This window comes from Scardinius erythrophthalmus (genome assembly GCF_964197995.2).
Source record: "Scardinius erythrophthalmus genome assembly, chromosome: 20".
NCBI lineage: Eukaryota > Metazoa > Chordata > Actinopteri > Cypriniformes > Leuciscidae > Scardinius > Scardinius erythrophthalmus.
This window is the reverse complement of record NC_138240.1, coordinates 15,504,364-15,519,942: the sequence shown is the minus strand read 5'-3', so window position 1 is coordinate 15,519,942 and position 15,579 is coordinate 15,504,364. Positions and strand designations below refer to the sequence as shown.

At 40.4% G+C, this 15,579-nt stretch overlaps 1 protein-coding gene across 1 annotated transcript in view; it reads left to right on the top strand.

The window, feature by feature from the left end:
• The window catches only part of slc16a1b (solute carrier family 16 member 1b), a 41,722-nt gene that overhangs the window by 10,553 nt on the left and 15,590 nt on the right, over window positions 1-15,579 (top strand). The window contains exon 2 of the mRNA XM_081349332.1: window positions 8,340-8,634. Coding sequence (XP_081205458.1) covers window positions 8,418-8,634 — 217 coding nt within the window. The 5' untranslated portion in view covers window positions 8,340-8,417. The remainder of the gene's footprint in view (window positions 1-8,339; window positions 8,635-15,579) is intronic.

The following is a 15,579-nucleotide window of genomic DNA, read 5'->3' as shown; positions in this document are numbered from 1 at the left end:
CAAGAGGTGGATTGATTTTGTGAAGAGCCACCTTGATGGAGAGCTGAGGATCACCGCCAAAACCCGCCTCTGTAGTGATCATTTTACACGGGATAGTTTTATAAACTTTCGTCGGAGACAACTGGGATACATTCACTGATAATCCGCTGTTACTGGTAGTGAATGTGGCCGAACCGACTATCTCCCGCCTCGGCCTTCATCCTCCCGTCGCGCCGACAACTGGTGCCATCATCGGCAGTGCGTGCCCACCAATGAGTGTAAGTTGCCTTGTGTGCTTATATTATAATTATAGTAGGTAGTCCAGGCTCGAACATGTATGGCTTTGTAAAACAAATTAAGCTGCTAGGAGCATCCTTTCCGGCTGTAGCAGTGACAGTTGAGTGTGGCGAGTCGACGGCAACGAGGCCGAGCTTTCCCGCGAGTGGGCGTGGTTTCAGCGCAGCCAGCGGACACGCCCCCAGCGTTTGAGAGCAGAGACTACTGCCCCTTTTTTTTAAGATTTTGATCGCTTATTTTATGTACTTGCCGGCTTTTTTATCATTAAAATTTGGCTGGGTGGCTAATAACACATTTTTCTGTGGTGTGACAAACTCAGAACACATACTTAATTTTGACTTTACAGGGACTTTAAATGCAACACCTGACCTACACTGAGAGGGTAAGAATGGATATCTGCTTCCTTCTAGTGCTGATCTCTTGTCTCTTGTAAAAAGCACAAGACCATCATCTCAGCCTATGACTAGTCAATGTCCTGCAGCTCCCAGTAGAGAAATATTAGGCCATAACCTCTTGTGTTGAGAGTCTGACTGATATACACACAGATCCACTTTGGAGAGCAGTTCAGGACATCCACAGACTCTCAGGAGACCGCTGAACCAGCAGCCTGTCCAACACTGCAGTCTCAGGAGGAAAGAGACTCTTCATGACTTAATTGGGCCATACTGAAGCATTCTGGGAGATTTACAGGCTATTTAATTTTAGACATGGTCATGGTTCAAGCAGTTTTTAAACCAACATGATTTCCACATAGATATGGATGCATACATTGTGTAGATGTTTTAATAACGTTGTACTGATTTTAAATTCATTTCTGACCCCTGAATATTAGGCTACAACATGGTTTTGCAGTAACCAGAAGTATTAATCTTTGCTTATTTGTTTTTGCAGGGTTGTCACACTTTATTAATGATTTATAAATAACGTTATGGCAGTTAAGCTACACTGCCCTTACAAGGGCATATATGCGAAGTCAGCGGAAAACAAAAATGCTTATTTTTGCTAGATATCTTGCTGGATATCTTGAGGTCGCAACAAACACGCACCTTATTTTTTCCTGTACCAGTTATAAGTAAGATTAAATGCATACATTTCCAGAGGATTAAACGAACAGTGGGTAGGAATGCACAAGTCTTATGTATGAGTTGATCTGGATCCAGCTGATCTGGTATTCTGCTGGGGTTTTGGCCCCTCACAGGTCTCAATGGAGTTTGTTAGGAAACAGATCAGCACTTTAAAGTGCTCAAACCTACAGATTTTTCCAGACTCAGGGGTTTTGTCGACATGTGATTGTCTTCAATAACCCATTGCGCATGAGTGAAAAAGCAGCCGGGCATCCAAGTGAAATTTTTAAGCATTTATTGCGGCTCGTTTCACTTCCTATGTGCTGTCTGGTATTTCTCATAGGGAACGTTGTTTTGTGTGTGTGTGTAGTACAGTGGAAAAAATCAAAATAAGCAAGTTGTGAAGGTGATTGACAGATTTGCAGCCCAATTAGGATTAAGAGAAGGGGTTAATGCATCACTTCATTGGCAAACCAAACAGAGGTTAGTCTGTCTGTAGTCATAAATAAAACATCACAAGGAAGTTGGAGAATGTGGGATCACAATGCTCAAGTCTCCATTCTCAGTTTGTTTCCAGAACAATTCAGCTACTGTGTCTTTGAGGTTGTCTGACCACAGATGTTTGTACATTTGATGGCATCAATACAAGATGAAATCACATACTGGATTGAAACAGTCACATGCAAGTTGACATGAAATCAAAATCAAAAACCGTTTCCACAGTTTTGCAAACTGTACTCATGGATTTGTGGCCCGTCCCTCATTTTAGGTCTGTAGTCTATTCACACAAGAAGGACAATTGTTTCTGTTTATTGTTTTATTGTGTGTTATTAAGAATAACTGTCTAAGAATAACAACAGGTGAAAACTGGCCCGCCAGCAATAATATCTGGCCTGCGCCCGCAGCCAGATTATTTTGATGGTGGCTGGTTCTGAAATAGATCTGTCAGCAACAGTTACTCACAAAACCTTCGTCTTTAGTGATTTTGCCTTCAAAATAAAAGTACGAGAATGTTTTTTGCAGCAATGGTTTATTTTGAGATGAATTGAGAGCTTTTAATTTAAAACTTTTCTGCAATACATTCAAAAGAGTCTGTGGATCGCTTTGTTGCAGATAAGACACACCGGCTTTGCATTCACAAAACTAGGTAGGATGAACGCATAGTCTTTCCATTCTTCGTATGCCCTATTTTCACTGTCAACTTTACTCTTTTAGACTCTTTGATAGTGCCATTTTCTCTCACCAGCTTAAATTTTAACATCACTCTGCACATGACGTAATAGCATACCTCCAGCACGCAAACCAAAAAAAATGCAGTTTAGTATGTGAGGATGCCAAGGAATAATTCTGAGTGTAAAAGTAAGCTACGTCAAATAATTATTACAATAAGTTAGGCTCCATTGTGGTTAATTGGCAGGTTACGTGTCACTACTGCTTTATTAAAGGATTAGTTCACTTTTAAAAAAACTTTTGCTGATAATTTACTCACCCCCATGTCATCCAAGATGTCCATGTCTTTCTTTCTTCAGTCGAAAAGAAATTAAGGTTTTTGATGAAAACATTCCAGGATTTTCCCCCATATAATGGACTCCAATGGGACCCAAACGGTTCAAGGTCCAAATGACAGTTTCAGTGCAGCTTCAAAGGGCTTTAAACGATACCAGACGATGAATAAGGGTCTTATCTAGCGAAACGATTGGTCATTTCAAAAATAAATAAAAAAGTTTACGTTTTATAAGCACAAATGCTCGCCTTGCTCTGTTCTGTGATGCACGTTCGTGACGTCACGTAATACGCAATTACATTGAAAAGGTCACGCTTGAAAAAATTGTGTCCTGAAAAAAATTTTCTTTTAGGCTTTTTAATATTAAAGCACCCAGGATACGCACACGAAATGGGCATTTTAAACGATAAACTGACACAAATACATTTGAATATGTGTATATGGTCCTCCTTCCGCACATTTGTAAACACGTCAAACGTGACCTTTTCAACGTAATTGCGTCACGAACGCGCATCACAGAACAGAGCAAGGCGAGCATTTGTGCTTATAAAACTTAAACTTTTTTATTTATTTTTGAAATGACCGATCGTTTCGCTAGATAAGACCCTTATTCATCGTCTGGTATCGTTTAAAGCCCTTTGAAGCTGCAATGAAACTGTCATTTGGACCTTGAACCGTTTGGGTCCCATTGGAGTCCATTATATGGGGGGAAATCCTGGAATGTTTTCATCAAAAACCTTAATTTCTTTTCGACTGAAGAAAGAAAGACATGGACATCTTGGATGACATGGGGGTGAGTAAATTATCAGCAAAAGTTTTTTAAAAAGTGAACTAATCCTTTAATTTATCCAGAGTAAAACCCGGACACCGCCACACAAATGTGGCTTTTTGTTAATGACTGCCCTACTACAGGATTTAACACAGAGCTCACTACCAGTTACAAAAGACACTTTTAACAGTCTGTCACAGGCAAATGTAGCTGCATTTTTCATCAATTAATTTCTTAAATTATCCTTTGAATATGTTTTGGCCCGATGCCAAACTTACTTGCCGACCCCTGTTGTAGGGCTATAATTTGTAGTAGATTTAAAGAATTATGTGTCATAATCTTGTCCATCTATTTATGTGTGATATTCTAAAGCTCTCAATTTTATCGACGGGTTGGTGTACTTTCAATAAAAAATACATTTTACCCCATTTTACCCATTTTTCTAATGCAAACATTAATACAAAATACACCAAGCATTTTCATGACAACCTTCAGTCAGCCAAGGAGTATAAGCCTCCATTATTTCATTATTTAAGACCATAGGATTTATTGTTGTTAGGCCTATTATTATTTTTAGGGCTGCACAATACATTGAAATATAGCAAATGTACATAATGCAATAAGCATATCACAAATGCTTGCAATATCTGAATGATTTTAATAGGCTACTTCATAAAGTTGTGAAAAATCTAAGTTTTAAGTTTATGCATATAGCAGAGAGAATAGAAGTTTACGTGTGGCGCCAGTGAAAGCTGCTCTTTAGAAATGTTGAGTTCAGCAGGAGTTTCTTTCTCAAAACAAGTGTTCTGCATTTCAGTATTGGCAGTGATGGAATATGTGTAATACTTGAAGATCGAACAGCTGCTTAGATGTCTCAGCGTCTCATTCATTGTTATCTGCAAACTCTCCAGTATTTTGGCTGTGTATAACAGTATACAGGGCTCCAGACTAACTTTTTGCCTTGGTTGCACTGGTGCGCCTAACTTTTTTATTTAGGTGCACCAGCACAAAATTTGGGTGCACCCAAATTTTTCCTCGGCTGTATCACCTTTAACGCCACAATTTTAAGGTCACCTTTTTATCACGCTCTATACACATTCATATATATTATGTAAATGAATTTAAACAAGAAGGTGTAGGTAAAAACTTTTATTTATTTTTTTGAAGCACAATTATTAACGGTATTCCTCTTACCGATACTGCTTATCGATACAGTACTTTAACTGTATTCTTATGGTTCTTTTTGTTTTATATATAATAAACAAAGATAAACAATAGATAAACAAAAGATAAACAATTAAACAAAGATACACTTTATATAGGCCAACACAGTGCTTTAATTTCAGGAAGACCTACTACTGTTCAGGCATGGTCTAAAAAGAAATCTAATAAAGTAATAAAATGTAAAACACTGTAAAATTTATCATAAATAGATTAATGCTTATTAAAGCTGAAGTTATTCTTTCAAGAGCTGTGAGGGATTTTTCTCTTGTTGTTTGATTTGCAGTAATGGCGCAATCGTCAGCATGTTTATTAGACTGCGGCCCCTTTAAGACCGGGTGCAGATCTAATAGGCTACTGATGCACCATATTCTCATATTCCAACTATTTCCATAACTACGTCCATTTAAGACATAAACTGTTTTTAGTGAATCTCAAAGCCGGTAATTTTGACACGCTTTTGTGTACAATTGATCGTTTAGACGCGCACAATCTGCACATGAAACCGAAAGTATAATTTGCTTGTCTCGGTCTGTTTCGGAGCGCGCGCCGCCATGCGAACAACATCTCTTGCGCAGATTTGTGTGTTTTTAATTGCTCTTTCAATTATTAAACGCGTCCCGCAATTTAGCAACAGTAGCTAGACTGCATTTACAACAATCACCGATCGTTCTGATTCTGATTCTGAGTGTTAGGGAGAAATGACAGCGTAATGCTGCGAAGGGAAGAAGTTGCGCGTAGTTAGATAGTTTTTAATGGTTTTACCTCAATATGTTATTTTTTATAATCTTTGGAAGCCGAAATTTTAAATAAAATCAGACTAATATAACAGACCTTAAGTGTAACCAGGCTACGTTTGAATGTTTAATTCTGTCCTCCGTCGTCACTCATTAAGCAGGGCTGTCGTGTTGTGCGAGCTGTGGCATCGCGTGAGAGAAGAGTGCGAGTTCCGTCAAAGGAGAACAAACGCCAACAAACGTTCGTGGAGAGGCAGCGGATGCGAGGACGTTAGGTGCACCGGTGCGACCTAGGAAAAATGTTAGTCGCACACTTACAAAATTTGGTCGCACTCTAGAGCCCTGGTATAACAATTTAGATGTCGGTCAGGTAGTGGTTTTTCTGTAGCAGCTCTTGGGCAGGATACTCTGCTGTGTGAATCAGACTTTGTTGTTTGTCAAAAGTTTGGCTATTCGAGACTAGAGGTCTTCGCTGTGTCTAGTGGCAGAATGACAAGAGCCGTTCCCCACTAGAACAATGTGCGCCCACTTTTAAAATGGAAAAGTCTCTTAATTTTGTTATCTCTTATATTTGTATTGGCTTAATGTGCGGTAACTGTTAGTCTCAGTTCAACCCTCTTGAATGTTTGGCACATCTTCACGTATTTGTTAGTGTTAGCTGCTATCTTAAAAAACAAAACTCACTCTAATATTTATGCCAAAAATCCCTGCTCACTGCACTCGATTTCACCAATTACCTAAAAACTGCTGAATCTCTCATCATCCTTTGAATGGCTGGAGTGTACTAACATACTCTCATGCTTTTAGCTTCTTCAGACATGCAACAGCTGGCCTTGACAATTCCCATGATTCTGCAAATACCATATGACCTTATTAATAAACCGGTTTTAACACAAAATGAAACTACTTTGTCATGATTTCTCAGAAATCATAACCTAGACTGATGTGGTTAAAAGGATTTATTCACCCCCATGTTGTTCCAAACCTGTATGACTTTTTTTTCTTTTTCTTTTTTTTTCTGTTGAACATAAAAGAAGATATTTTGAAGAACGCTGGAAACCAAACAGTTTGGTTTCCCATTGACTTCCACAAAAAATACAATGGAAGTCAATGGAAACTGACACTGTTTGATTACCAACATTCTTAAGAATATCATCTATTATGTTCCACTAATGAAAGTCAGCCATACAGGTTTTTATTGACATGAGAGTGTGTAAATTGACAGTTCAGGGCTATTCCTTTAAAGGTGCTGTATGTAATTTTTGGGGGGGCTGTGCTAAAACGTAAAAATACCATATGTTCGCAGATATTTAGGAAACATGCTAGGTTCACATACTTTTTTTCTAAGAAAAACAATGTTACAACCAGTAATTCTGCTTTGAAATGTGTGTTCCGTGGCGGAATGTCTGTTTTTGTTTTGGTATGTGTGATCCTGCCTACTGCCAATATACCTAATAGCATTTCGACATCTCGGGCAGAAAACACAGCGAATTGCAGCATTGAAAGCCAACAAACAAACTGGGTCAGAGATCACAGATTCTACCTGACCTAAAAACCCACGGCATTCATCTAAAAAGTTCAATGACCAGAGGCACATTTAAGGCACTATATGTAAACATTTGATTAAAATATTTCAAAAAAACACTAGAACAATGTTAATAAGTTGACTTGTGTGCGTGCATTATCCCAAATGTTTCCAACAATGTTTAAATCCAAAGAACTTATAATTGCTGCATAGCTCAACAATATTGTTTGAATCTCTTGTTTTTTTTTTATTTACCACAAGTTACATGTTTATACCCAAAAAGTAAATTAGACAACACTATTTTGTCAAGTGGCTTACGTATAGCATAATCAGAAATAGCTTTTTGTAGTAATACAGCTTTTTATCCACCATACAATGTTTTAAAATAATTGCATGTCTTTTAGCAACATAAGTCATCCATCTTTTATTAATATGATATTCGAATATCGATCTAGCTTACTGCAGTGTGCAACAAGTGTCTCATATTAGCCACAAGGCACAGAGTAAAGTTAACGTAATCAAATGTATTTTTATTATGATTGTTTTGACCAAGTAAAACAGTGCTTCGCTTAAACGGTAGCCCCTGAAGTGCACATGTAACCCCACACATTACCCCACAGTAGTTGCATCATAGCAGCTATTTGAGTTCTCAGGTAAGTTCTGCCTGAAGCAACAAAGAAAGGACTTAATTAAAATGGGAATCCTTACCCCCATCTGTTTTATCTTCTCTGATATATGACCCTTCCTCCTATCTGAGGCCCTGGCAGTGATTTAGCCTTCACCCCTCCAAGCACACATACCAGCCTAGACCATGACTTTCATGCTCAAATAAACCTATTCTGTGCTCTAGAGGCTAAGAGAGACAGAAAAGACTGTTTGTGTGTGAAGGCACTTGTGCCAACATCTCTGTTCTTTTAATGTTTTTGATGTCTTTTGATGAGGTCTCGTATGTTTGTGTGTTTTGACATCAGCTCTGTTAAAGAGTAACTTAACTATAGCAGTTACGCTCAAACTACAAGCTGTTTACACAGTGTTTTTGTTCACGCTTTGTTCATTTACATGCTGTACTCTTGCTCTGTCCGCGTGGATAACTTTCCCTGAATTGGATCTTGTCCAGTGTGATCTACAACAGCGTCTGACACAGTTCACAGGGTTAGGGTTGAGATCTGTCATGTGAATCCTCTTATTTTAGTCTATGCTTGTGTGCCGCCTTCTCTAAATCCTTCTCTTTTTCCCCTTACAGACTGATCCAGTTCGCTTGAAGCTCAGCTGATTCTTCTCTTCTTCGTCGTCATCCTCGTCAGTGTGTGTGTGTGTAAAGATGCCGCCAGCAACAGGAGGGCCGGTAGGCTACACTCCTCCCGAGGGCGGCTGGGGCTGGGCAGTGGTAGTAGGGGCCTTTATCAGCATTGGCTTCTCCTATGCCTTCCCCAAATCCATTACGGTGTTCTTCAAAGAGATCGAGGTGATTTTCGATGCCACCAGCAGCCAAGTGTCATGGATCTCATCAATCATGCTGGCTGTCATGTATGCGGGAGGTCAGTTTTGTTTTACTACTTTCACTTCTGTCCTGCTTGGTACTTAAAGTCCCCCTGTCAATTATTTAATTCCTTAAAATTCATCTTTGATCACCAAAATGGTACATTTAAACTTTTTTTTTTTTTTTTTTTTATTAAAAAATGTATTCATGCCTTAAAATAACTTGAATGTATCTCTACACCCTTGCTTCATTTAGCATACGTGGATCATTTAGTATAGTATGAATATGCAAACCCCCGCCTCCACTCACTCAAACAGGTTCGTCTACAGGTCGATGTATCAGAATGGTACCAGTATCAGAATTAGGTGAACACGACAACTCCCATGATTCTATGCTCCATCACTGCATCATCAAGTTACATCTTTGTTATTGTTTTAAGTAAACAACCCGCGATGCGCGCTGACGGACCCACACACGTCGAGTACGGCCTGCTGTGCAGGCAGATCCGGCAGCAGCTCAAGACCGACCTCGATCAATATAGACAGAGGCGCCTGCTGGTAACAGCCGAGGACCGCAAGAGCCTGAAAAAGTGTAGGCGGGCAATGCAACAGCAGCGCCGCCAAATACCAGCACTGAAGACTGTAGATGGGCGGACGATCAGGACTCGGTCCGGTATTGAGGCCGAGTGTAGGCGCTTCTATAGTGACTTATTCGCCAGCAAGGTCTCCATCCCTCCACCAAACCTTCAGCTCGACCAGCTGCCGTCCTTTTTGCCAGTACTGGAAAGTGAGGTCCGACATGCAGTCGAACAGGCACAGGCAGACCGGGCGCCTGGCCTGGACGGCGTTGAGATCGAGCTACTCAAAGCCGGCGGCCACTCACTTTGGATGGCCATGGCGGCCCGATTCAGCCGCTATATGGCACAATGTCAAACCCCCAAACAGTGGAAGACGGCCAAGACAGTACTGCTGTTCAAGAAGGGCGACCGCGAGCTGCTCAGCAACTACCGGCCGATCACATTGTTGTCGGCCGTGTACAAGATCTTCACTAAGGTGCTGCTCAATCGGTTGGCCAAGCAGCTAGACGAACAACAACCCGTCGAGCAGGCCGGATTTAGATCTGGCTTTAGCACCATGGATCATGTGCAGGTGCTGAACCAGCTGCTCGAGCGGACCAGGGAATACAAGATGCCGCTGGTCCTGGCTTTTGTCGACTATGAGAAGGCCTTCGACTCGGTCGAGATTAACGCCGTGTTGCTCGCCCTCCAACAACAAGGCATCGGTGACGAGTACGTGGCCCTACTGCAGGAGCTGAACAGCAACTGCGCCACCACCATCACCCTGTTCGACCGGCCGCTTAATATCAAGGTCGGCCGCGGGGTCAAGCAGGGAGACACCATCTCGCCCAAGCTTTGCACCGCCTGTCTCGAGCAAATTTTCCGGCAGCTCAGCTGGGACGAGGTCAGCATCAAGATCAACGGCCGCTGGCTCAATCACTTGCGCTTTGCCGATGACATCGTGCTGATAGGCTGTTCGGCGGTTGATGTACAGCAGCGGCTTGACCAGCTCAACCAGGCTGGTGCCCGGTTCGGCCTCAAAATCAATCTGGCCAAAACTAAGTGGATGCGCAACGACCAGGTGGCCGACACCACCCTCCATGTCGACCAGCATCAGCTCCAGCAAGTAGATAGCTATATCTACTTGGGCCAGGAGCTGACCATCGACCACAAGATTGGCCGAGAACTGGCACGACGACGCCGAGCAGCCTGGGTCAGCTTCGGCTCAATTGCCGAGACGGCCAACAATAGAGCCATTGACCCGGACATCAGGGCTGCCCTATTCAACAGCACCGTCCTGCCTGCCATGCTCTATGGGGCTGAGACCTGGACAATGACGGCGGCCGACCGGTTAAAGCTGGCCGTGACTGAACGCGCAATCGAGCGCCGTATGATCGGGGTCAAACAGACCGACCACGTCCGCAACGAGCAGTTGCGGGCCATGACCAGGGTGGACGACGCGGTGGACCTGGCCAACAAGGCCAAGAAGCGCTGGGCCGGGCACCTGATGCGGCGTACGGACGAAAGATGGACGCGCGAAGTCACCGTCTGGCTGCCGATCGACATCAAGCGGCCACGTGGACGCCCTGCAACACGATGGCGCGACTCGCTACGACAAGATCTGGGACACAATAGGATGAGGCTCGCCCAGGACCGACAGACCTGGACAGATCGTTGTGGTCTGCGCTGACCACTTTTGGCCGGTGAAGACAGACCGATTCTGGATTCTGGATTCTGGGAAACAACCCACTCACTTATCACAGCTTTGACTTGTCGCATTCAAACCTAAAATTACTTGAAAACGTAATCTGTGAGGGTTTTTAGTGCCTGCAAACAGCTGTGCCGAAAATATGAACGCAACACGCTATATTGTAGATTAAGCTTTTTCCCATAGAAAACCATTATAAAGAAAATGTTTGCATAGAAAAAACAATGGAAAAGCAGCGCAGTTGCCTGTTAAAAACGAATTCTGTGTGAATATCATACTGTTTGTGGTGATTGAAATACTGAGGTAGGTGATATGGATCGAAAGTGCCCTGAACTTGCGGTTTGTTCACATAAATTAGTTTTCCTTCTTTTGAGAGGTGATCTAAATATTCATGGCATGAAACAGATGGAAAATTAACAGTCCTGTGCTGCAGTTCAATTCATGCGTTTCCCTCCAGGTCTCCGCACCAGCCACCTGACTGAAAACTATTGAGTTGTTCAATTCTGAGTTTTGTGTAAAGGCCCGTTCGCACCAACGATGATAACAATAAAGATGTGGTTCTAAAAATCATTCTAAATATAAGAGAATATCTGAGTCCACACCACAGCTATAACAATAATAGCAAAGGGAAACGATATTGTTAGAATCACTTTCAGAATGATTTTGTCCAGCTGATAAAGGATAAAAACAGTGACAGCCAATCAGAATCCACCAAACATTAAAGAGCTCAAGCATTTAAAGTGGCAGACGACAAAACTGCTGTTGCGCGCTTATAATAAACCGAACATTTATATCGTCTGCTGGTGTGGACACTAATAGTTATTTTTATAGTTCTCGTTCTTGGTGTGAACGAGCCTTAAAGGGGTGGTATAATGTATGGAAGCTTGTTTCCGCCACAAAATAAAAAAAATAAAAGATAATTGCGACTTTTTATCTCACAATTGCGAGTTTACATCTCGCAATTCTGACTTTATTTCTCAGAATTGTGAGATATAAAGTCAGAATTGCGTGAAATAAAGTCAGAATTCTGAGATATAAAGTCAGAATTGCGTGATATAAAGTCAGAATTCTGAGATATAAAGTCAGAATTGCGAGATATAAAGTCGCAATTGCGTCTTATAAAGTCAGAATTCTGACTTTTTTTCTCGCAATTGCGACTTTATATCACGCAATTCTGACTTTATATCTCAGAATTATGACTTTATATCACGCAATTCTGACTTTATAACACATAATTGCGAGTTTATATCTCGCAATTCTGACATCTTTTCTCAGAATTGTGAGATATAAAGTCCAATTCTAAGGGGGGAAAAGGGTGGAAAACTTTTTTTTTTACCTCAGAATAGTTTATATCTCACAATTCTGACTTTATAACACGCAATTGCGTGATATAAAGTCCGAATTCTGAGATATAAAGTCAGAATTGTGTGATATAAAGTCGCAATTGCGAGAAAAAAAGTCAGAATTCTGACTTTATAACACGCAATTGTGACTTTATTTCACGCAATTCTGACTTTATATCTCGCAATTCTGACTTTATATCTCAGAATTCTGACTATAACACGCAATTGCGACTTTAAAACACGCAATTCTGACTTTATATCTCGCAATTCTGAGAAATAAAGTCAGAATTGCGAGATGTAAACTCGCAATTGTGAGATAAAAAGTCGCAATTATCTTTTATTTTTTTTTATTTTGTGGCGGAAACAAGCTTCCATAATAATGCCCTTTTCACAAGATGTAAAATAAATCTCTGATGTCCCCAGAGTGTGTGTGTGTGAAGTTTTAGCTCAAAATACCCCACAGATATTTTTAAATAGCATGTTAAAGTTGTCACTTTTTGAGGGTTAGCAAAAACGACCCCGTTTTGTGTCTGGCCCTTTAAATGCAAATATGCTGCTGCTCCTGACACAGAGGGCGTGGTTTCAAGAGCTCGTTTGTTAGCAGCTCCAATTATCTCACGCAGACACGCACTAAAATGACAGAAACTGTTCTGCCTTTTATGTTTAAATGGAGTCAGACAAAGATGGAGAGACTCAAGAAGTGACAGCACGTAGAATGCAACAGGACGTCTCTGAATGGTTAGTTGATGAATTTATGTTGCTGATGTGGAGTTAAAGGTTGTATCAGCGATTTCAGGCCCAAACATAAATGATCACATTCATCTAATCTTTCCTACCGACAGGGGTGGGTATTGTGAGGTTTTCGCATGCAGCCGTCATAGGCAGCCGTGCACGAGCGCAAAACCTCACAACACCCACCCCTGTCGGTGATTGGTTGGAACACTATTTATTTTGGTTTTGAGTGTTGGTGAAACCAACTGTTTTTGTGTGCAGATTTCAGAGCCTAGGCTGCCTACAGAGACGCGGTATTTTGACGACCTGCTTATGGGGTGGGCAGCTAGCGGATCGTTAGGAAAGATTCGATGAATGTGATCATTTATGTTTGGGCCTGAAATCGCTGATACAACCTTTAACTATCTTCAATTAGCATATTCTGTCATGCTAATCTATAAATCGCTCATATTGGAACTGTTGTGAGATGCACCCAGAGTGACATTCTATTGCATGTGAAAAGAAGGATGCTACAGTTTGAGCTGACTCACAAATGTACTCGACTACAACAACTCTTCCTCTTCTCAACATGGACTGCGTGTTCCCGGGGCGGGGTTTATGTCAATTTTAGGGTTGGTTGGTGACGTCACTAACCCTGGAGGAATGTCGTGTAGTCCCTACCAGCTGTTGTCCCTACCATTTGTTGTAGTCCTTAAAAAACGATTTCTTTAAAAGCAAATATCTCCCTTTGCTTTGAACTTTGAGCGTTGTAACTTTGCAGAGGTTGTTTATGCTCAAAAAGCAACATTACAGACTAACTAGAGTTAGAAAAGTGAAATCATACTCAACCACCCCTTTAACTCTCTCTAGCTGTTTTGTTTCTTCTGTGTTCTGGTAGAGTAAAATAAGGTCAGATCTGAAACACAGCTGTATGTTTAAATAGGTTTTCATATAATTAAGCTGATTAGGTAAATGTAGGTTTAAACTAGGTTTCCTACCTGATGTTCTAACAGGCAATCACCCAGGAGGCTGTGCTGATTTGTCATTAGACTGTTAAACCACCCTTCTTTACTTCTATTAATTTTTGGTTTAAGGTTTGAAAAGTTGCAGTCACTTGACACTTTACTAGGGAGGATACAAATTTGCACATAGTATGACTAATGTTTGCAGTCAACTACCACGTCAGAGAAAATGTGGCTGAGTACACCATAGAGTATACTGATGGTGTCACTTCCTGGTGTCAAACGTGCCTGTGGTTTCCACCTCTCACTTAAATACACTGACTACATTAGGTTCATGTTGCTTTGCACGTAGCCTGAATTCAACAAAGAGGCTCTTCCAGTCGCCCATAATCTGAGAAAGGCAGAGCGTGGGAGGGGAGGGGGAGAGAAAGATAGTTGCCCTTTTCTTTTTTCTTTTTTGTGAACCAGTTGTTGTAAATGTGACTGAATTTAAAAAAGTGAATGTTTGAAAGGAAAAGTGTAGTTTAATAAATGTAAAGAGTTGATGCAAGTGAGCATGTGCTGTAACCTAATGAATGAATCAATCTTTATTACTTTCTCCTCTTTTTTTTTTCCTTCTTTCTTCATAAGGGGTGGTCACACTAATCAAAATAATGTCACTGATATATGGTATCATTCAAAACTTAGGGGTCAGTACGTTTTTTTTTTTTAATTCTTTTAATAAACAAGGATGCATTCAATTAAATTGATCGAAAGTGACAGTAAATACATTTTATTATTTGAAATATAAATCTTTTGCAACATAAAAGCTGTTCTTTTGAACTTTGTTTATCAAAGAATCCTTAAATTGATTTACAGTTAACAAAAAACTATTAAGCAGCACAATCGTTTTCAACATTGATAAGAAATGTTTTTTGACAACCAAATTAGCATATTAGAATGATTTCTGAAGGATCATGTGACACTGAAGACTTTTAACATTTCACAATATTACCATTTTTTGTTTGTTTTCGTTTTTTTATCAAATAAATTCTGCCTTGGTCAGAATAAGAGACTTCTTTCAGAAACATTTGGAAAAAATCGTAACATCCCTAAACTTTTGAATAGTAGCGTATGTTGTCTGTCATTTATAAAAAAAAATACAATATTAATGATACATTAAAAAAATACTCCCTTGACATTGCCAAACATGCAACTTCTCCTAATGAGTAAAGTTTATATTATCTAAACTTTCAAAAATTTGTTTGTCTTTGATTTGACCAATCTGTGACTTTTAGACCCTCTCTTGGTCAAACAAATTGTTGCCATACAATTTGAAGGTGAGAGTTCACCATACGTGAACTTTGGCACACTAAAATGAAAATATTCTATACCATTTTCAAACTACTTTGGTCTGCTGATCACCTTTGACCTGAAATATTTACTTAAAATTCCCTTTGGGATTATTAGTTGTTCACAGTTCTCTGATGTCGATTAATAGTCACATGACATGCTGCAGGTAAAGATCTTTGTTTCCACATGAACCCCGCTCTTTTAAAAAATGCTGGGTTGTTTAAGCCCGTGTTTGGGTAAAATATGGACAAACAAAACATTTTTGTCCATATTTGACCTAAACATGGGCTGAAACAACTCAGCATTTTTAAAATCATGTTCTGTACATATGCTTTTGTATATGAGTGAATGAAAGAAATTGATTTTAACACAAAATCTAGTGTGGTGGCCC